Raw genomic sequence first — 23,776 nt, 5'->3', positions numbered from 1 at the left:
AAAAGTTTTCTGGGCTGCAACTAACTTAGTGCTAAAATATTATCTAGCCGCAACTCACCTATAGCCATTGTTACGATTATGATTTATAACTATTGAGTTATATGATCATAATGTGATGAACATGTTTAATGTTTATGTAATATTATAATTAATATCTTAAAAATAATTCATAAAGTTTTTGTATAGTGACAAAATGTTTAATACACATACTATTTATTTGATTCTAAACTTTTTAGTTTAATTTTCTTATATTGGATTCTATCTATTTTTTTAGTTGCTTGTATACATTAATAATTATGCAATTTTTGTGGATTCCATAATAATTATGTAATGTTAAAACTTTTTAAACATGGTGATAAGTCTAACAATTTGTATAGTTCATATCTACTTAATAAGTAATTTCTATTTTAAAATATAGCACAAATTTTGAAATTAGTATTTTATCGTTAGATTTGTGTTGTCATTTTAAATATGTAAAAATAATATTTTCATGTAAATGTAAAAGTATATAATTTTGTTAAAAATGTTAATACAATAAATGTTATTGTGTTATAAAATAATGATATGTATAAATATGTTCAATTTATTTAGCAAATAACTGTGTTATGTTATTTCCTATATCAGATAAAAATGTTTTACTTTCAATCCACATTTTATTGATTAAACTTAATATTTACTCATTCTAGATTGTTCGCTAGGCAACAGAACTTATTGTTGTTGTTATTTTATTCAATATCTTTGCTGCATTTAAAAGTAAATTCTTCTTTAATTTAACTTTTACAAAATGTTCTGCTATGAAAAATATGGTGAACACATCACTGAAGAAACAGTCAATAGTAATCAAAAAAATGACAATCATTTGTTGAAAAGTGGTGATTTCATATCCAAACCAATTAAAAGTACAAGATGTACAATCAATGAAAATATATTACAACTTCAGTATCCTTTATTAGATTAAAATAGTATTTTACACATATACATTTTAATATGTAATTGTTGTTCCAGTCTATACTTAATACTTAATTAGTAGTTAATAATTATATATATATATTTTTTATAAAACGTAAGATATCTATAATCAAGAGGTTAGGCTAATTAGGTATGATAGATGATATTACATATAAATAAATAATAATGTAGTTTAATTTAATTGATATTTATATTATTATTTTATTAAATATAAATAAATCTTTTGAGTGGTCACAGAAACTGAATGATGTATATCCAATGACTCTAATACAGAGGTTAAAAATCCTTAAGCTCTATATCTAAGTCATTCTTTTGGATATGATTGTTGTTCTAAAATGTTCAATATATGTGCAGCAGACAAGCATACAGTTGTGTATGCAGCAGGTAGTTATATAATTATGTTTGACATCAATGAAGGAAAATTTAATTTTAGAAAATGTGCCGGCAATGGAGGAATAGGATATATAGCTGTAAGCTTATTGAATGTTTAGAGTATTTTTCAACAATTAATAAAAATTAATTTTTGTTAAATTAGAAAAATCCAGTTTTGAGCCACATTGCGGTAGGAGAAAATTGTTCTAATCCACTGATTATTGTGTACGAATGGCCAACATTTGAAATAATTAGTGTTCTCAAAGGCAGTGCCAAACAACAAAACAATTGGTTATCTTATAGGTATAAGTGTATTATGATATGAATTAAAAGTATAATTTAACTACTTAATAATTTAATATATAAGTACAAAAATGTAGTATAGTAGTTATCAAGTGAGTGATATGGTTACGTTATACTTGGTCATTTTGTAGATCACAATAATACGGATTATTTTAATTTACCCAATAAAAAATTATTCTGAGTATAAATGGCCTTGTCAGACAATCATGATTAAATACTAAGTATACTTTATTATATTAAAATTAATCTAAATGTTTTGAAAATATTTTTGTATTTAGTAAATATATAGCAATATACATAAAAGTTTCAAGTCTTCATGAAAAATATAATTGATATTTTTCTTTGAATATTTAATGTTGTCAAAATTTAAACTTCCATCATTCATAAAGAAATATATTCTTATAAAAATAATCTATATTTTTATATAATTTATATGTTCTTTATGCTAAACTTTTTTTTAACTTCGGTAATGAATTAAACTTATAAGAAATCTTAGAATGTATTTAACTTTTTAAACATTAGGTCTTATTATAAAAATGTTATGCATATTTATCTACAAAATAATTTGCAAATTTTCATGATTTTGATTAATTTCGTAAACATTTGTACAAGATGTGCAATCATGTTGTATTTTCTCAAATATAAAAAGGTAAAAAGTGCGTAATTGTGTTGTGTTTTTTTAGATAAAAAGGTAAAAAGTGCGCAATCATGTTACGCCTCCAATTTGTTTATTGCTAACATAAAACACTCAATATTGAACATTTAAGTACTTGGTAAAATTGCCCCAAAAAGCGATAACTTTAGAAAAAATTGTTATTTGTTATCGGATAACATATAACAATTTTTTTTATAATATAAATAAAACACAATTTATTGTAATGCCAATAAATTCATCGCTCCGCTCAAAGTATAATATAAATTCAATTTTTGATTTCAGCCAAAATGGTGAATATTTGTGTTCACAAGCGGGGGAACCTGATAATACTTTAACAATTTGGGATTGGAAGAAATCGAAAATAGTTTTGAGGACGAAGTCACATAATCAGAATGTGTACGTTTGTAGATTTTCGAACTTTATATCTGACCACTTGGTAACTGCGGGGTTAGGACATTTAAAATTTTGGAAAATGGCAAAAACATTTACTGGATTAAAGCTTCAAGGCCAGCTTGGATGTTTTGGAAAAACGGAAGTATCAAACGTCATTGGAATTTACTCTATGCCTGATGAGAAAGTAAAATAAATACAGTCTTATATTTTTAATCACTTTAATAAATAAGAGTAAATATTATTATGTATACACATATATTGTGATTTTTTAATGTTTGTATTTGTGTTAAAATACATTCAGTCAGAATTCTGAAATACGAATTAATATTACGGCCGATTACCCCGATAAAAACCCCTCTCCCCCTACCAACAAAAGTTGGTTCTGTTATGAAGTTTTAATTTTTTTGAGTCGGGGAAAACATATATTTTTTAGATAGGTATTTAAAAGTCTCCACGTCCCACTCACCGTTAATTGCCTAATAAATATAATATATATTGGTACAAAAATAATGAGTACTTATAAACGTTAAAAATGCCTAAATTCAAAATATAAGTATTTTCAATGAGTTAAATAAGAACTATTATTATTGATTTCATATTTGTACTTGCTGTCCATATTTCATATCCATTAGTAAGAGTCTATTAAGATAATTTTAGGATTTGGCTAAGATTAAAATCCTAAGATAAATCATAGATGTCTGGAGTGACTAAGGAAATTTCCTAACGGAATATAGAAAAAGAAATTAGTTCTATATAGGTATAGTGTTGGAGTGGTATCAATTGTAAGCAAAATGAGAAAATAACATTGAGATAGTTCAATTATGTTGAGCACTATTTGTACCCGCTGTGTTGTCTTTGTCTTACATACATACAATATGGAAAATTTTCAATCAGCAAAATTTATTTATGATGTTAGCTTTAATATTAGAATAAATTTATCTATCACCAAATTTAAAGTTAAGAATATTATTTTGGAAATATCATATGCTTTTATTGATATTATGATTTTAAAGTGAGTTATGAACATTTTAAAGTTGTAATATTTTACATAGCTATAACTCACTTTAAAATAATAATATCAATCAGTGGCGTAAATTGGGTCCAATTTTTGGTGGTGCAGTGGCATATTCTTAACTTATAATTATTTCCAATACACCAATAATCCAACTTTCTAAGTAAAATCCTTCCCTATAAACTATAATATATTTTTCCATAATATATTTCTTTAAATAATAAATACATTTAAAATTATTTTAGCAGTAAAACTTTTATTATTATAATACAATAAATTTCCGTTACAACAAATACCAATACAATGAAAAATTCCGTTATAACGAAAGTCATAGAAGTCCCTTGTCGAAAAGCAGGGCTTATAAAGAGCTTATTCGAATTTTTGTTACAACGAAATTTCCGTTATAACGAAAAAAAATTCGGTCCCCTGGAGTTCGTTGTAACGGGATTTTACTGTATTAATAAAAAAACAGCAAAATGTTTTTTATTTATTTTTAAGTTAAGACGACGTCCTCTTTCCACAGATCTCGAATTGAATTCATCAATTACTTGGTCAAAATTAATATTATTCTTTTTTTCGAGCTGTAAATTAGCTAAACTGTTAAACTACTAAATCTTTCTTGTCTCATAGTCGTTCTAAGGTAAGTTTTTAACCTCTTTAGACAAGAATAAGATTTTTCGCAACATGCTGTATTAGTAGGTATTGTTCGGAATATTTTTAATGTCTCTATAATTAATGAAAACCTTTTTGAATATCATTTTGTTTTATGTATTCTATTTTTGATTCTAATTTATCAGGTACTGAATTATTGCCATACACGAAAATTACAATTTTGTACCTGTTTATATATTATATATTTCAATGATTTTCTGGCGATGCAAAACCATACCTTTGCATCACCACAACTAAAAGTTGTGTTGGTGCAAGTGCTGCATTTGCACCACCCAGTTTACGCCACTGATATCAATAAAAACATAGCTACGAAATTTTCTAAAGTGATGGAGTGAAGAACAAAAAGAAGAAAAAGTCCTAATTATTACAATAAATCAACCACTAATTTATTATATAAATTTAGCTATACATTATTTTATGAACGAGTGTGATTACATGTCTATTATATTAATTAAATAACAGGTAATATCCGGATGTGATTGGGGTAATATTTTGGTGTGGGACAAAGAATTCATCGATGTCGAAGTGACGAGGAAATTTAGGAAACCGTGTCATTCAGCGCCGATCATCATGTTTTTGTACTCCGAAAATGACGAGTTGTTGACGAGCATCAGCATGGACGGTTCAATCAAATTCTGGTATTATCATACAATTGATTCAGCCGACCCGCCTGAAAATGACCGTGTACTGGAAATGGAACCTTCGTTTACGATTAATGTTCAAGACAATGTGGGTAACGCAAAAATCATGGGTATGTGTAAGGTTGACGACGGCGACCACAAATCGAACGATTATTTCATTCAGGTATAAGTATAATTAATGCCACTGAAAATTGTATGCAAATTATAAATCATATATATATATATATTGTATATATATTATATATAAGGCTAGGTGGATGGATGTTTATGTATAATGTATCATGTATGTATGTATTAATGCGAATAAACATAGCCAAAATAACATAAAAATAAGAATAAAAAAAATAGTAAAAATTAAAATATAATAGGTATTAAAAATAGTTATTTATATTATTTTCAATTATATTATAATTAAAATTTTATGTATAAAATATTTTGAACGATTCTACAAAAACAAATGTTTTACCGTTTTAGTTCTAGTTTTATAACTTTAAACAATTCTTAGAATTCGTTTATCCGCATCAATAAATGTCTTTTTAATTTTTTGAGGGAGACTTATATTGGCTATACCTATTTATATAAAAACCAATACTAAAACATATTTTTTACGTGGAATCACAAAAAATATTTCCCTTGACTAATATTATAATATAATAATTTAATTATATATATAATTAATGTTATTATTATTATAATATATCAATCAATTTTTGAGCGTGTCAAAACTTTTATTAATTATCTACATATTAAGGGGATTCGATACCGTGATTTTCTTTTTTTGTCTAACGCACGCGCGACTTAGAATTTTAGACGGATCCTTTGCCAATCATACCAATTGATCCAATGAAGCGATAAGAATTCTAAAAACAGATTTGAATTTATCGTCGAGTCTACTGGAAATTGATTTTCCCAGATTTTTGACTTTTTGATTTTAACTTCTCCAAAAATTAAAATACGGCAATTTTGAATTACTCTTTAGTCTTTTTTGATATAATTTTTTTAGGAATTTGGAGGAAAATATCAAAGCTGTGAGAAAGTCGATTCCAAATAGACTTGACAACAAATTCAAATTTGTTTTCAGAATTCTTATCGCTTCATTAGATCAATTGGTATGTTTGGCAAAAAACATGTTAAAAAAAACTATATTACGCGTGTGTTAGACACAGACAGAAAATCACGGGATGAAATCCCCTAAAATGTTTATGATATTGCATTTTAATTCTTATGATTTATTTATTATGGCGATTGGCCACGTCCATGCAGGGCAATGTAGCAGTTTTAAATGTAATATTATCTATTCAATAATAAATTAATTCTTATGTATAGTTCAAAAATATGTTTGATTTCACTAATTAGAACCTACAATTTTATACTGTATAGTACTATAGTGCGGATATACTATTAATTATGATTATATATGGTCTACAACGTCGATAAATAAATAGATAAATAATTAAATATTTTTATATATTTATTTTATATTACATTATGTTAATAATATGTATAGGTACCTACTTATCGTAAGCATTTTGGTTTAATATACTTTTATCGTTTTTGTCGTTTAATTGTAGGATGGTAATGGGGGAATATGGCTTGCTGATATCGAAATGGCCGCAAACGCAAAACCGCTTAGACGGCTAGCAAAGTTTCACGGTGGTGTTATAACTTCTTTGCAACCATCGCCTGTCGGTTATTTTATTGCTACCACTTCGTTGGACGGTTGGATCCATATCCACGATGTCACTAACAAAAAGTTGATATTCACCTACGATTTCAAAATACCAATCACTTCGTCAATTTGGTTACCCCTGCAGGTATATGAACATTATGAACTTCATGTTTTATCACAATTGCCATTTTAACCAAGAAGTTATACACTTAAATATGTAACTACAACATGGCTAAAAATTATCATATACATGGTGTAACTTGTCTATTTGACATTATTGTATTTGCTCTATTATTGAATTTGTCAAATAGACAAGTTACGCCCGGACACCCCTGTATATTATATTATAATATAATTTTTGAAATTAAATTTCAATGAATAATCTGTTTAGATTGCTAGTTCGGGAGATATCTTCGTGATCGGATTTCAAAATGGAATTTTAAAAATAGTTGCCGTACCCCTCAAAAAATGTATTGAAGAAAAAATATTAAATCTTAGCGAATTAATTGAAATACAAGTAGGTAATAAGTATATAAGTATGGTTATAAGTATAAACTTAAAATAACTATTAGATCATTAAAACTTATAGAAATATTTATAAATTGATTATAATTTGACAATAATAGTATTGTTTTTTTTTTTCAGAGTTCAAAACCTCATACTAGTGCTGTCAGACATTTGTCCATAAACCCTAGCGCCAAAACTCTTATATCTGGAAGTGACGATAATACAATATTTGTCTATAAAATAAAAACTGAACCTATCAAGTTGAGTCCTATTGGAATGTTTCCATTACCTGGAAAAGTCACTTTTATTCATTGGAAACCTTCAGAAGTAAAAACTGTTTGTATGCTTTTGCCTTTGTATAGTAATCACTGGGGCTATGAATTTAATGCATTTAAATCTAAAAACAATCAATTTAAAATATTCTGAAAAATCAAAACTTTAAAAATATAAAAATAAAAAATAATTCATAAAATGTGTATTAAAAGAGTATTATGACAGAATATCTTCAAAAAAGGTCTACTTATAAAATTAAACAAAATAAAGTCTCCCAAAAAATACTGGATGGCGGATACTTATAATTAATAATGTATAATATATTTTACTTTAGCACATTTAGTATTTTTTATTAATCGGCTAATTAACTATATTATTACGAATATTATAATTTGATTAATATTTGGATAGTTAGATGTCATATTCTTATTTTAGTTTATCCAAAAACTTCCATAAATATATTATTATATGATAGACTAAAAGTTATTGAAATTGATATTGACTATATTATATTATATATCCTTCTACTACATTGTTTATTTATTTTTGCGTTGATTTTTTTTTTAGTATTTGTGTATTTATGTTTCATGTTTTTTTTAGAGAAGTCATCTGAAAATAATAATATTAGGTACCCCATAAAATTATTATTTTTATTTTTGAATAATTAAATCCGATTTTTGTTTCATAATTGTAACCATTCAGAAGTAAAATATTTTTACGTGTTTACATTTTAATCATTAATCACTATATTTTGTGATTTTTTTCAATGTTTAAATTTATTTCAGAAACAAATGGTATTAATAAGTTGCGGTACTGGACATATTATAGAAGTAAAAGTTCCTGCAAGCCGTCCATCGTACACTACCGAATCATTTTTGTTAAAACTTGAATCACGTGTAATACAAACTATGAGTATTAAGTCAGAATTACAACGTCAACAATATTTTTTTGATTTGGAGAACAAAAAAAAAGAGAAAATTAATAAAAAAATGGAGAAATTGAAAAATATTAGAGAAAAAAATCCCGATCTAGACATTAATGAAATGTTAGATTTTGAAGATTCTGAAGAAGGCAATGAGCCGCCAAAAATCTTTATTCCACCATTACCGAACCCCGTATTGTTTGCAATATACACTCCATCCGAGAAAGGTATATGGGTGTCGATTGATGGATATGATGCTGGTTATTTATATGAATATGATTTTAACACGTCTGAACCAGTAACTAATGCCCATATAATAATACCGTATAAAAATAATATTCCACTAACTGCGATTACAATGTTGTAAGTATATAATATACTACCGATATATACTATGTATACCTTAGGTACCTACTAAAATTAATTACTGGATAATATATTCTGTACTCTATACATATACTTCCTTACAAGTTACAGCTACTCGCTTGATTTTTAAGGGGAAGCGGGAAGGGGAGTACTTTTTTTATAAAAATATTTTAATTTACCTATCTATTTTAATTGTGTCATAGTCAACGAAAAATTTAAATCACCACATATTGTTTTTACACTTTTGCATTTCCTAGTATAATTTCAAATTTATGTTTACATCCTTATAAGCTATGAAATATGAATGTATAATATTGAATAATACACAAGTGTAAGGACAATATTACATAGGTAATATTTATGTGTATTTATAAATCATATAGTAATATTGTTTAATATTTTATACGTAACATGTTTTTTAAATTCGTCTATTTATAAAAAAAAAAAATCCTTTTACTTTTTGTAAGAGTCCAATTTTATTTAATTATTAGCATTTGCTAATTTTCACAAAACGTTTTCATCTTGTGATTAACTAACATTCTATGTTATAATATATATTTCATTATGATTTCAAGTGGGACTGATCCATTAACAATTTTAATGGGGTTTGCTGATGGTAGAATACGCCTTACAAATGTTCAAGTAAAAGATGTATCAGATTTTGGTGACTATATTGAATATTCAATCCACGATAACATAAAAGGAAGAGTAAATATGTTGTGTTTCAGTCATGATAACTGTATGTTATACACTTGTGGTGATGATGGAAACATTTTTAGTTTTATGTTTCAATGTAATAATAAGGTCATTGAGAAGTGTATGTCTTCAATTTCTAAATTTCCTCAGCCATTTATATTGGCTGTAAGTAATTATACTATAACATAATAATACAATATTATACCTATATTATAATGATTAATGGCTATATATATATTATATAATATTATAAATATTTATTTATAAATTAGGAAGAAAACATTTTAACTGATAAAGAAGACCTAAAATTAAGTTTGGAAGAGAGAAAGATTCATAAAGAAAATCTTAAAGCTTTAAACTTATCTAATAAAGAAAAGGATAAGACTAATTGTTTATTAAATGAATTGAGAGAAAAGTTCAAACAAGTTATAGTCAGCAACAAGTCATTACCAGAACCATTACAATTAACTGATGATTATTTTCAATTAGATGAGCGAATTAATAGTTCACTTATTGAAGAAGCACAATCTGAAATGGATAAATTACATTTGAAACTAGCATTTGATTATGAAAAGAGTTCATTAGGTTTTAAATATTTAAAAAATTATTTCATTGATCCAATTATAACTAATACATTTGCAGTTAAAGCAATTTTGTACGTGTAATTAATTTGATATGATTTTTTTTATACAGATATTATTTTTGTTTTATATTTATATTTTTCAAATTAAATATTTACAGGAGAAATGTAGTAGTTAAAACATTATACCATGAAATGCGTCATAATTTATTTAGTAGTTTAGTAGAAGAATTTGTATCTAAGAAACTTAAATTTCCAAAACAATTGTAAGTAATAAGTTTTAATAATCATATTCAAAATATTATCAGATGTTTAATGAAAATGAAATAAATGTGTACGCTGCTAAGACTTGAGGAAATAAAAGTTCCAAACAGTGTAAGGTCTGTATAATTTTAAATTAACCTTGTAAACAAAATTAATAAAATAATATCAATAAAATAATGATATTAATACTATTATTTAATTATTGTATTTGTAGAAAACGTGGATCGACGGTATTAAACAAAGGAGCTCACAATCAAATTCATAATGTATCTGAATCAGAAATATTTCTTCGAAATGTACTTGAAGAGTATCCTTCTTTACCGAAGAAAATTCAAAGTGCCATTGATAGGTTTGCTTCTAGAAGAAATTTTGAAAATCAAGAAATTCTTAAAATTCTAAACATGTATAACAATAAGCCAGATAATAATACTATTGAAGAAGAAGCATTACTAGATAATGCTTGGAATACTATTGGCTATATGAACTTAAAAACAGGATCGGATTTCAAATTGACTGAAAATGAAATAGTTACAATGGAAGATAAATTTGAACAATACATTAATGTTAAAAAAGAGGTAAATTATCTATTATTCAAAATATTTAAAATAAGTAAATTTATTATAACTTAAGTATATATCATATTATATGAATTTATGTAATAGGCTTATAATTTGAAAACAACTTTTAATGAAAAAGTGTTAGACCTTAGACTACGTAAAATAAGTTTAATACAAGATTACAAACAATTCAAGTTTGATGTTTGTATGATACAAAAGGAATTGAATGATCCAGAAATAATGACTGCATCAAATTTCCCTGAAGTTGTATTGGATGAATTTATCGATGTAAGAAATAATATACAACTATAGTAAATTTATTATTATTACCTATAAGTTCTAAAGATAATAAGCAGGAAATGTAATTTATAACATTTATAATAGAAGTTTAGAATATGAAGTGTATCACCTACTTTAGAACATGAAGGCTTTTAGCGATAAATTATACATATCCACTATTAACATTTATTTTATTTTTGCATACTGTATATCATTGTATTAATATATATTATTAGGTATATAGTTTAAATATTATCATGTTTAGTAAAATATAATTTTGTTATGTAGGTACCTAATTGATTATTTTTGATTTAATAATGTTTTAGCCTAGCTTGATTGATCCATTTGAACCTATTGTTCATTGGGATCCAACAAATTTGATTTTAAAACCAGAAAAAAGTCATATTATGCATAAGAATGCAATTTTTGATGAGCTTACTAATCTAGAAATCATTATGCAAAATACGAGAAAAGAACAATTGAAATATAGACATATGTGTTTACATGAAACGATGTTAACAAAAATCAATATGTTTGATGACGATGTAATGGAATTGTATAAAATGCGAAAAGATGTTAGGCTCCGAAATAAATTTCTTGATTTATTGGCTTTAACATTTGAAGAAGAATTGATTATTTTGAATGATTTTGATTTAGCTGAAGATAAATATTTACAGAATGTATGCCTTAAAATAGGTTTACAAAATGATAAAGTTAATCAAGTAATGTATTTATTTAATAAACTTTTACCAATTAAATATTAATATTAATTAACTAGACATTATTTATTTATTATTATTGCTAGATACAAAACATTCAAGAAGAAATCAAAAATTTGAATGATATTATCAATAATGAGTCAAATATGTTAATAGATATTCAACATACTTTTGATATGGAAATTCGAAATGATGGGTTTGCTAAATATTTTAAAAAAATTTTTAAAAAGAAATTGAAAATACCTAAACTCAAATCTGATGACGCTGAAGGTAATGCTATAATTATACATTTTATTAATTTAATAATTTGTATTTATCTTATAGTTGCCCTAAACATCATCTACATAAGTAATCAATTTTTATGAAATATTAATTATGTGTTTTTATGGGAAATATCTTTTCATTTTTTAGATACACTTTCGTCTTCTTCGTCTGGAGGAAGTGATGAATCCGATTCGGAATTTATTAATGAAGGTGCAGAATCATTCACGGCAATTAGTCGAGTAACCGTGTTTGATGAAAAAGTATTACCATTAGGTTGTGATCCAAAATTATTAAATATTACATTTGAATTGAGGTCAAAACGATATGAAATTGAAAAAACCATAGAGGATAATAATAAAAAAATTGATGTTCTTAATACACGTTTAAGTTTAACTTATGAAGAATTTGATGCCATTGAAAATGAATTAAAACAAAACATAAATGAACTAGAAGCATATCGGGTAAGAATTTTATTATAATTATTTGTTTTTTAGCTATACATATTAATATTTACCTTAAATGTAGATTTGCTACTCTAAAACTTAAAAGTAGGGATAGAAATTTAGTATCAATATAAATAAATATTTATATTCTATTAATGATTAATTTGGTGGTATACTTTATATTATAATTAATAGTTATTAGGTATGTATTTAATTATATTATGGTATGATTCATTGATTTAATTGTTATAGTGTCAACACATTCCAGCAGAATAATGTTAAATCTTAGAAGTTTCATTATTCTTGCTTATTAAAACAATTTTATATAAATAAAAATGATAGTAATTTGGATTATATTGTCTTCAATATAAAATTAGATACAATTATTTCAAATCATGGATTGTAAAATATATAGCATATTGTTTATAATTCGACAAATATATTTTTTTTAGTTGCTTATTATTATATAACTATTCTTTCAGAAATGCAATTTTATAATTTTATGCACTGAAGTTCTGCTGGTACAATAGTTAATTTTAATGGATTTAAAAAATAATAATTTGATTTAACTCCCTATTTATAAAGGCATGTTTATTGATTTTTATATTTATTTGAATTATAGGTAAAAAAACAATTGAAACTAAATGATGTTAAAACTACAATTGTATTAAATAAATCTCAAATGACTAAAGCTAAATTATTGAAAAATTGTATCGTATTATATGAAAATGTTATGCAAGATCTGACAAATAGAGTAATAGAGTTGAAAAAAGAAAAAAAAGAGATAGTAAATACATTTAAAAATGAAAAATTAGTTGCTAAACAGTTTCGTACAGAAATAAACAAGATGGAAAACATTCTAAAAAATTATAAAATAGCCATTAAAGATGAGATGATAAAAAAATTTAAAATTGAAACAGATTGGAATTTTTTAGACGAAATGGAAATGACTATAATCAACTATATGATTATTAACTCTAAGTCAAAGGCCAAAGATACAAAGGAATGTTTCCTTCGAGAAATAAAACTATTAGAAGTATCTATACCTATTACAAATATTATAATATAGGATCATCAGTTTTAGGTATAAACTATTTCAGGAATTGTTTTTATTTCAGAATAAAATCAGCTCTCAAACAGAGTCAATAATTGATTTGTTAAAATGGAATACTTACAAAATAAAAATTTTAAAAGATGTTTGTGGAAACATAAATAAAATTCGACAGTGTTTGATGGATCAAAAAAAAATTAATGTAATTAATATTTATATTAAGGGTATATAAATTTAATGTAGTTCCAAGATTTATAGTTAATTCAAATGTTAACCTTATTCATAAATCTATAAACTAGTTTATAATTTATTATTTTATTATTAGTGTTATTAAAAATATTTTTAGCATTAATACTTTCTGAAATAATGAATGTTTACCTACTGTTATACTTCTACATAGAACATTATAATTTTAACATAATCTAGAAACCAAGAATAACTAGAAATTTGTTGATACAAATCTGAATGTTTGTAGTATATCACTAACATTATAGTCGTTATACTTATTATCCTTATACAAGATAATTTTATATTGGTTTGGGCAACAAATTTCTAGTATTATGTATATATCTTTCAGTAAATATTTATTTTCTAATACTCAGGTAAAACTTCAAAATTTAACATTGGAATCATCATTTACTACAGAACTTACTACCATTAAACGTACATATGATACATTATTAAAGCAGAAACAAGACATTAGTGAGAAAATAATCATGTATAAATGCAAAGGCAAAATGTTCCCTCCAATAGTAAAACAATCGTGCACAAAGGCAACACCAAGTCAGGCAATCAATGACCAGTCCTTAGTTACAACTTCTACTCTACAAGAAGAGAGTGAAGAGTCTTGGACAATCAATGATGAACAACTTACTTACAACATGGAGTTTAATGTTGAACCAAAAATATCAAATTTGTCTAAACAATCATTATCACGGTTAACAAAGCAGTCATCAAATTATGATAGTTTTGAAAATATTGATGAAGTGTACGGAACAAACAAATGGATAACTTATTATGATGATGAATTGATACCACCTGCAACAGAGACTGTCGGAGACGTTATTACAGAACATAATGCTTTTAGCGAGATGATCGAGTCAGATAATAACTTATCGGACGATAACAAATTCAATGGTAGTCACAGTAATATTCATGGTGACAATGAACTAAAAAATGTACACAAATAATGAAAGAAACAAAACTATAAGACATAAGTAGTATGCACATTTATTTTCAAATAATAAATATGAAATACCCGATTCTTGAATTTTTGAGAAAAAACTAAATAATAAGTACAAATAATAACATTAATTATTATACCATCCGAAACATCAGAATTTATTTTAATTTTTGTCAATTTCATTAAAAAATTTTGTGGGGTAAAATCAAAATATTAAAAATAAAAATAAATATTTAACAAAATTAAATTTCTATTTTACCATTTTTATTAATCACAGATTAAATATAATATAATATATGATGTTATTATTTTATAAAAAGATACATTATTTTTAATAAAAAAGAGGAATGACATAAAATAACATAGTATTATACACACACACACACAAATATGATTTTCTTTTTAAGCCCTTGTTTTTGACTTTCCAGCCTTAGTTTCAAACAATTTACGAACAAAATAAACTTGTAAAGTAGTTGTTCCTATTATCAACAAAATTTGCATTATAGACCATCTATTCACATATGTTTTGTTATCAACCAATAAATTATAATCACGATTTTCTTGACTGCGAACATGGTGTTGATGTTGCAACATGTGATTTATGTTATTTTCAACTGATTTCACGGTAGACTGAAACAAATAATAATAAATATTTGAAATATAATATAATTGTAAATGGATATGCTTTTAATAGTTTTATACATAAAATACATAGTACACAAATATTATTAAACAACAGTGGTACATATTACCCATAAGTTAAGTTCTTAGTATTAATTATAATTAGAGAAAGGATCTTTAAGTTTTCTATAAGAAAAAAAATGAATTGATTTAAAAATGATTGTTTGTAATCAAATTGCTAATTTTAGTCACTGTAACTCTCAGTTTTTTTAGAAATAGTTTTATTAAAAGACTGTACTATTACCAAATTTCAGAATAACCAATTTTAATTTATAATATACCTAATTAGATAAAATACATAATATTTTTATTTAGATAAACTTCAATAAATCAGTTATACTCATATTGCCACTTGTTCAAATTAAAATAAATAGGTACATATTTTACTTAATGTTTAAATAATTTGATTTAAATGAATACATAAACTAATTATTCATAGAGTGTTGTACTGATTATGACTACACTCAGTATACTATATTGTTTACTTACTTTTGACTGATTCAACTGGATACAAATTAGGTGTTGTATTATAGGTTCAGTTTTTAAAATTGATGTTTATAAAAATAATAGGGCAATTAAGAGAATTTTTTTCTTTACACCTTTATATAGCTTTCATTTTACCCATTGTACAAACATAAATAGCATTATTATTAAGGACTCTAAATAAGTAATATAGAATAATCAGTCAGCACAATGTTATATACATAATACGTATAAACTTTTAATCAACAACACATAGTCACCATTCATAAAATATGATATATAAAGGGATTTGTTGCATTATCTCATCAGATGGTTTTAGATGATTTTGTTAGATAAGAATAGTACTTTAGAATTTAGGGACAGGTCATAACACTGCTCATAATTTGTAGTTTTAATTTGCAGATTGGTCATAACACCACACAATAATTGCTTATTATTTTATCGATTTAATACTTTAATATCTTTGATTTATTTTTATTATTGTAGTAAGTGTGTAAAATTTTGATTTATTTATCCATATACCAATTTTAAATACAAAAAAATATTTATAATATTAAAATTTTTGTTGAATTAAATAAAAAGTTGATGTAACTAGATCTAATGAAAAATTGATTACATTCTGGCTTTATATTTAATTTTCAATATTATAAGTTTTAACTTTTTAAGAATTAAATAACATTAATATGTAGGATACTATTACTTATGGTTTATTAAATTAATTTAATTTTTAGCTATTAATGAAATTATTAAGATGTTTGTTTTATAAAGACTCACAGTAAAATTTTCTACACCGACATTCATATCTTCTATTTCTTTATGGTATTCATCCCATTTATCATACCTGAAAATAAACAAGAACCATTTAAATTAACATACATTTTTTAGTACTGTAAATTATAATGTTTATTATACTGATAATCGGAAACTTTACAGAAAAAGACACATTAGATTATTTTATTTTTAAATAAATGAGTTTCCAGTATGTTTAAGTATATGTATCCATTATAATATGGTTTTCAATTTTTTTGTTAATCAATGAGTTAATAATTTCAACTATAAAATTAAAAATTTACTACAAAATTATAACAGTAACACTTAAAAGTTTAGTATACACAAATATTAACATAAGAATATGGATATAAATTTATGAGAATAGTGGTAAGGGAATTTCCTTAGCAAAATGCCAAAAAATGTGAGATTAACAAATAAAATAATTTGGTAATTTGTAAATAAGCACAATGATCTTGAAATCAATCAAATTTTTATTTAAATGGAAATACTATGGTTTTTTTTTTCTAGATTTCATCATACTAACCTAATGACAGTGATGTACAAATTTACTAATTTGGCAGCAAACTTTGAAAACTGATTATCTATACAAACACTGTAGTAACCTCCTGTGGACTCTTGGTCTTGGTAATCAGAACTAGCTTTCCACTGATACGGATGAACAATCTGTCCATTGGGATGTCTGACGGCAAAACCAGCCATCCCGTCACCACCTCTTAATACCTGTTAAAAATAACATAATTATCAACTATATAACTAGCACCAAAGCAGTCACAAATTTTTTAAAAACTAGTCTTCTTTTTATACTTGAGCGCTTGCGTAAAAAGTTGCTCCAGGGTTGACGAATTGAAAATAACAATCCTCTTTGCCCGGGTCAATGATTACTTTATAATCCATCGCGACGGCTGGTAAGGTTTCATACCATGGCGCCGTGGGCTGAGCCGGTGGCGGCTGCTGTTCTTGAGCAGGTATTGGCTGTGCTTGGCCATTGACGTCGTCCAATATCGTAAATAACACAACTACAATATAACATAGACCAAACGTCGATGGCGACAACCAGTGGACGGCTGTATTTTTCTGGCGTTCAGTGATCATAACTGTGGTGATGCAAGTTTTCTGGGAACACTACAAACTAGTTTGGGGTAAAAAGAATGCTCACAGCTGCACGTTCAAAGACATTTTGCCTTTTTCTAACGAAGAACGAACCACTTTCACCCAATTTACAGATCTAAGTCAACCGCCTACAGAACAGACACGCACGTCGCACGACACATCGGCACGTTATCATTAATGCAATATCACATTTTTAGTATTTACGAGCCAACATGATTGCACACAATTGCGTGTCATATATGAAGTTCGGAGCGAATCGGTTTGATTATCAATTAAAAAATGTTATCTACAGTAAAAGTGATTTGGGTTCACAGAGATGTAGGTAATGAAATAATAATTTCTAACATAGACTTCTATATTATAATAATCATGGTTGAAATATACAAATATTTACGTATATTTCAACCATGATAATAATTTATTATATAGAAGTCTGATTTATAGATTATAAATATCAACAAAAAAATAATTACACACATTATGTATATACATTTCTACTTAATCAAGTAATATTAAATAATAACTATAATAGTCAAACTTTTTAGTTCAGTTCAAATAGTTGAATTACAATTTTGGATAGACAAAAAAATTTAAGTACAGGAGTAGCTGCTTATAATTTCATGTAACTATAACTAGATGTCTAGACACGATTTGTAAAATTTAAAAAATAGTTTAGTATATTATTATATGGGTGTCATTAAAACCTGTCCAAAAGAATAACGAAAAATAATAAATAATTACACATATAGCGTATTATTAAGTAGGTAATAAAATACATTATTCAATAATAATACACCGATATTTAATAATAAGCAGTAAGTCAGTTAAGTATGATAAAAAATTATAAAAAAGTTCACATGCATTTTTAATATGCTGCCGTAAATTTTATACTTCGGGTGACGTCAGTAGACAAGGAATGGTACGGGGTGATCGAAATATTTAGAGGACTATGAGGCAACTTGTATAATCTATAAACCTTGGGTTCACACCACGATTTAAGATATATTATAAGATATATCTCGAATTCTTAAACAGCTAAACCGTGGTTTACACTACACTGTGTTGTGTCGTGTCATGAAATGTTGCCATTCTCTGATTGGTCCAACCATGTCCATGCGGTATGATAGTGGTAGTCCATGATGGGATACACGACACCTTAGATCATAATTCATAATATACTACACTGTATATGATCTAAGCACGACACTGTGCGGTGAAATACATGACGGTGTAGTGTGAACCACACTAGATATTATACTTAAAAAAATTAATAATATTAATGATTAGTTTATATTATTAGTAGATATACTTAGTAGGCTATATACGTAAAAGTACCTATACCGTGAAGATATTAAAATTTAGATTATTATTTTATGATTATATTTATATAGGTCCCTACTTAGTATTTAATCTATCTATCTATCTAATTGGTAATCTAAATATCTAATATATATTATATATATAGTTATATATATTTTAAGGTAAAGTCTAGGTATATAGATTATAGAGATGTCTATATAGTAAATGTCTTCAGTGTTCAGTCGTCTGTTTAATGCAGTTCAATTTTGTGTCGAATTTCTAAGCTTCCACTTATTAAAAAGAATAAAGTATTGATTGTAAAAAAAAAATTATTATAATTTAGTGTCTATATTGATAATATTTTTAAAAATAATATTTCGTTTTATTTATTTTTAATACTGTATAAATGAATAGTTATTTTTTTTTTTATGAAAACGCATATATTGATATGTATCATATAATACTCCTATAATATATTATATCCTATTTACATTGTACATTTCAGTGTTTTATAAAGTGGAATCTTTATTTATATTAAATTATTATATTACATTTAATTTGTTTTGCGGTAGATTTATTTATATTGTACAGCTTTTGTACTACTAGACCCCAACAGCTCCGTAATAGGTAGTTGATGTTTTCATTTATAACTATTATTACAGAATTATCAAGAGTATTGTATAGATACAACCCAATTCTTTAAATAATACAGAAGTCAGTCAGATTTGCAGCCCTTTAAATTTCCGTGCATAGCTAACACAGTAACACTGTATCTACCGTTACCTTTCTAAATTTAGTTATTGTTGAACAATTCCTAATGGAGCATACGAATATATAAATCTTCAAATGTTCTTTGACAACACAAATTCCGTACTGTAAAGGTAACATTATCAAAAAAAGCGGCAGCCAGCAGATTACATTACAAAAAATAAAATCAATAGTATAATGTAGGGGGTGATTCAACGTTTACACTCTTAAAGTAAACGATCAAGAAAAAAATAGGAGTTCGTTGAAGCCGTTATTGATTGATTTTCATCTAACGAGACATCTCAATTTGAATTCATAAAACAAATTGTGTCTCAATAATGTATTTATTATAGCCAGTTTTATTTTTAAACAAAATTTTTAAAATTAAAAATTCAAAGAAGAATTTATAATTTCTAAAAAATAGTTTGTAATATTTAAAAACTATTTTCTAAATGTTGATGTTATTTTCAAGTCCATAATTCTTATGTCGGGTATGAAATATTTTATTTAATTTGTTTTACAGGGTTTTATTTTTCCTTCACTATGAGAATTGTATAATTTTAAGTTAAATTAATTCTAATTTAATTTATTTATTTAAGTTCGAAATATTATATGAATCACTAATTGCAGAAATGAGACAAGTCTATATAACTAAATTTTACATTGGACACAAAACATTGTTTATACAATACTAGAAGTCCTCTTTTTGCACAAAAAAAAAAATATCAGAGGTGGATATTTCAGTTACGATTTAAGGTTTTATTGACTAAAGTACTGTTTTTACACAAAATAAGTATCGTAGGTAGAGAAATACAAATTTAGTGATAAGACGATTTCCCTTTTTTGCAATGAATGACTCATATACTATTATATACATATTATAAAAGATTTGCCTTCTAAAACACAGAAACCTACTCATGCACGATATTATAACCTCATTGTTTATCCTCGGAAATCCTCTCAAACGGCTCAAGCGTAAATGGTGTATTGACCTACTGACAAATTAACAAATAATCAATAATTTTATCATATTTATGATCTATCGCAGTATCGCGTCAAAATGTTACCGCGGGTAACAATTCTTTTCTGCATTATATGCGCATTTTTTCTCTTCTCATATACCTATTTGTTGTAATTATAATTACAGATTATATATTTTAAATAAAAGTTATATAAAAATTTTTTTTTATATTTTGTATTTATTTATTTATTATTTTGATCAGATAAATGCTTAACTAAATTATGGACTCAAACCATCATTATGATAAATTAAACCCAAATACTACAACCCTCATTTCAATTGACGTCAATAAATTACTAAAACTATAGCTAATAAAATATAAATTAACAGTGTGCGTATTCTAATCACATAAAGAACATTTTCATGTTTAACTTAAACACTAAATGCAAAATACGTTTTCGGTCAATTCTTAGTATAAGAATGATCAAATATGCGATATAATTACATATATACATACATAAATACAAATCATAAGAAAAGGTGTATTGATATCTTGTATACCGAACCGACTTTCATTTGTATAATAAATTAATAACTAATTCGATACAACAGTATTTAACATGTTAATATTGTGTATAACCAATTTTTTTTTAAATAATCATCAGTTCTTACCAAGCCACTTGCCGATTCATGTATTTAGTGAATTATCATTAATTTATATTTAAAACAATTAATACATTTATAGGTTAGGTTTATATCTATATTTAGAGTAATATGATATGAAAATAAAAAATAATGTTCTAATATGTTATAATATACATATGTATTGATTATTATATGAGTTAAAATATGAGTAGGTAATATATTAAGTTCGAAATTATATTGTATCATAAACAAAGTCTACTGGGCTTTAATCGGGGGTCCTTTAAAGTTTAGAGTGAACCTTGTGTAGTTATGCTAAACCCATGTTAAAGGAGTACTCAAAAAGTTCTGGGCAGCTTCTATATAGATTGTGAATATTGAACACTAATGGTATTTTAAAGAGTGTGTTTTTAGAATTTTCCAGAAAATGACGGGAAAAAAGTAGTTTTATTTTATGCTGCAAACTTTTTAAATAACATTGAATTTGAGTATTTTGATTTAATGAATGCGGAAAAAAATCATCATTAAAGCACTGGAAATTTTCACAGGTTTGGATATTATAATTTATAATACTATATAGTATATACCACATGTATGTGGAAACACAGTATTTTGATAGCTGAATATATAATTTATTTATTTATTTATTTATTTATTTATTTATATATTAATTCATAAGATTTGTGCTTTTGATTCCTATAAGATTCGAAAGTTTAATTCAATATAAGATCGTAATATTATGAGTACTATTCTTCAAATCGTATAGTATTCTATACAGGAAAATAAGAATATAATATATGTATATTGTTTTTAGCACTATATTAATAATGTTCCCCATAATAATATTATGGGGTGGTGAAAATTAAGATTCAAAGATTATCGTTTCATTGATTTTTATAAAGTGATATTATTAACGTTAATTTTCGACAATAAATATAATTAAAACGGAACTGTTTTAAAGTTTAACGAAATTAAATTAAATTGAACTAAATCTAACGAAAATAGAACTTTTAAAAATATTATGTCAAAATAATAATAACAGAAAGTACAAGAAAATAATATTTCCAAGCTAAAAATAATTCAATTATTTTTTTTATCATTCTCCATTAAATATTTTGTAAATATTTTAGTTTCATTGACAGTTATTCATCACTGGTATTATTATACAAGTATTGAATAGCTGTAAAAATAATAATGCACTATTATTGCCTACACCATACGCCGTGCAACACTTAATGAAAAATAAATTAGAACTGGTCTCGTTCAATAGAAATACTCATTATACCTAAGGATGGAATTGGTGGACAAAACGACATCCACTTGACTAATTGATGGTAGATAATTGAAACCCGATATTTTTATAACGTGGATAATTTTTAATATTATAATTTAATTGTATCACATACGTTTATTGCTTAAAGAATTCTTTTTTTCAACGCGTATAATATTTTATTTGTGAATTATATTATTCGTTTTTAAATAAATATTCCAAAAGTGTGTTGTTTTTTTACATCAAATCAAATGGCGTTTGTGGTTCAAACATTCCGGGTGAATAAATCGTGTGAGTTATTCGACTTTAATATGTTTTTAATTTTTCCGGTAAATCCCAATTTTAAAGGTTTTGTATTTTTTTTTATTTGTATTTGTTATTACAGCAAATAGATCGAGTGTTTTATTTTAATTGGAAAAAATATTACGAGGCGTGATAAATAACGCGTATTCAGTAATAAATTATATAGCATTTTTAATTATCTGTTCAACAACGTTTTTATTAATTAAGCAATTATAATTTTTAATTTCCAAATAATTATTAATTTTCCAATATATTATGTATTAAAGTTTTGTTAGTATATAATCTGTTAAAAATTTCGTTTTTGACGTCAAATGTTCTAGATTTGTGGAAAAAAATAAGCAATTTTTCAATATACATAATACTAAAGTTGTAATTTTATCATCGTTTTTTTAAAATTATACATAGTTTTAGTGTACTATGTTGATTTTTTATAGTAGTATATTATAGACTCAAAATAAAATGTTCAATATTTTATCAAAATAGAAACTAAAAAATGATATACTAAAAACGATATATGACTTATTGTATATAAAAAGGATACATGATTTTAAGGTTATTGGAATTTATAAGGATAAATAATTTGAAAAATAAAGTATTTAATTAAACGAACATTTATGAACATTTATGCTATATACAAGGCGATTCTTTTATCATTAAACTTTCATTATTTTGTCAAGTGTTGGCTTCTTTTAAAAATA

General features: G+C 25.2%; 2 protein-coding genes across 2 annotated transcripts; one reads left to right on the top strand and one right to left on the bottom strand.

The window, feature by feature from the left end:
- Nucleotides 1–784: 784 nt before the first annotated feature.
- LOC113553227 (cilia- and flagella-associated protein 44-like) lies at nucleotides 785–14,910 on the top strand. Its single transcript, XM_026956440.1, has 21 exons — nucleotides 785–939; nucleotides 1,274–1,439; nucleotides 1,505–1,644; nucleotides 2,582–2,876; nucleotides 4,839–5,180; nucleotides 6,589–6,831; nucleotides 7,078–7,203; nucleotides 7,332–7,520; nucleotides 8,252–8,751; nucleotides 9,330–9,615; nucleotides 9,723–10,105; nucleotides 10,192–10,296; nucleotides 10,378–10,410; nucleotides 10,509–10,869; nucleotides 10,957–11,139; nucleotides 11,457–11,852; nucleotides 11,936–12,119; nucleotides 12,261–12,574; nucleotides 13,179–13,592; nucleotides 13,675–13,809; nucleotides 14,210–14,910. The coding sequence occupies exons 1-21, from the start codon at nucleotides 785–787 to the stop codon at nucleotides 14,795–14,797; spliced, it is 5,538 nt and encodes a 1,845-aa protein (XP_026812241.1). The 3' UTR covers nucleotides 14,798–14,910.
- A 160-nt stretch (nucleotides 14,911–15,070) lies between these two features.
- Nucleotides 15,071–18,062, bottom strand: LOC113552982 (transmembrane emp24 domain-containing protein 6). The gene is made up of 4 exons (XM_026956064.1): nucleotides 17,551–18,062; nucleotides 17,270–17,466; nucleotides 16,729–16,795; nucleotides 15,071–15,420 (listed from the first exon to the last, which is right to left on the bottom strand). The coding sequence occupies exons 1-4, from the start codon at nucleotides 17,836–17,838 to the stop codon at nucleotides 15,193–15,195; spliced, it is 780 nt and encodes a 259-aa protein (XP_026811865.1). The 5' UTR covers nucleotides 17,839–18,062; the 3' UTR covers nucleotides 15,071–15,192.
- Nucleotides 18,063–23,776: the final 5,714 nt, after the last annotated feature.

The sequence above is a fragment of the Rhopalosiphum maidis genome, chromosome 2 (assembly GCF_003676215.2).
Source record: "Rhopalosiphum maidis isolate BTI-1 chromosome 2, ASM367621v3, whole genome shotgun sequence".
NCBI classification, from domain to species: Eukaryota; Metazoa; Arthropoda; class Insecta; order Hemiptera; family Aphididae; genus Rhopalosiphum; species Rhopalosiphum maidis.
Note: the sequence above shows the minus strand (reverse complement) of the source record. Positions and strands in the feature narration are given on the sequence as shown.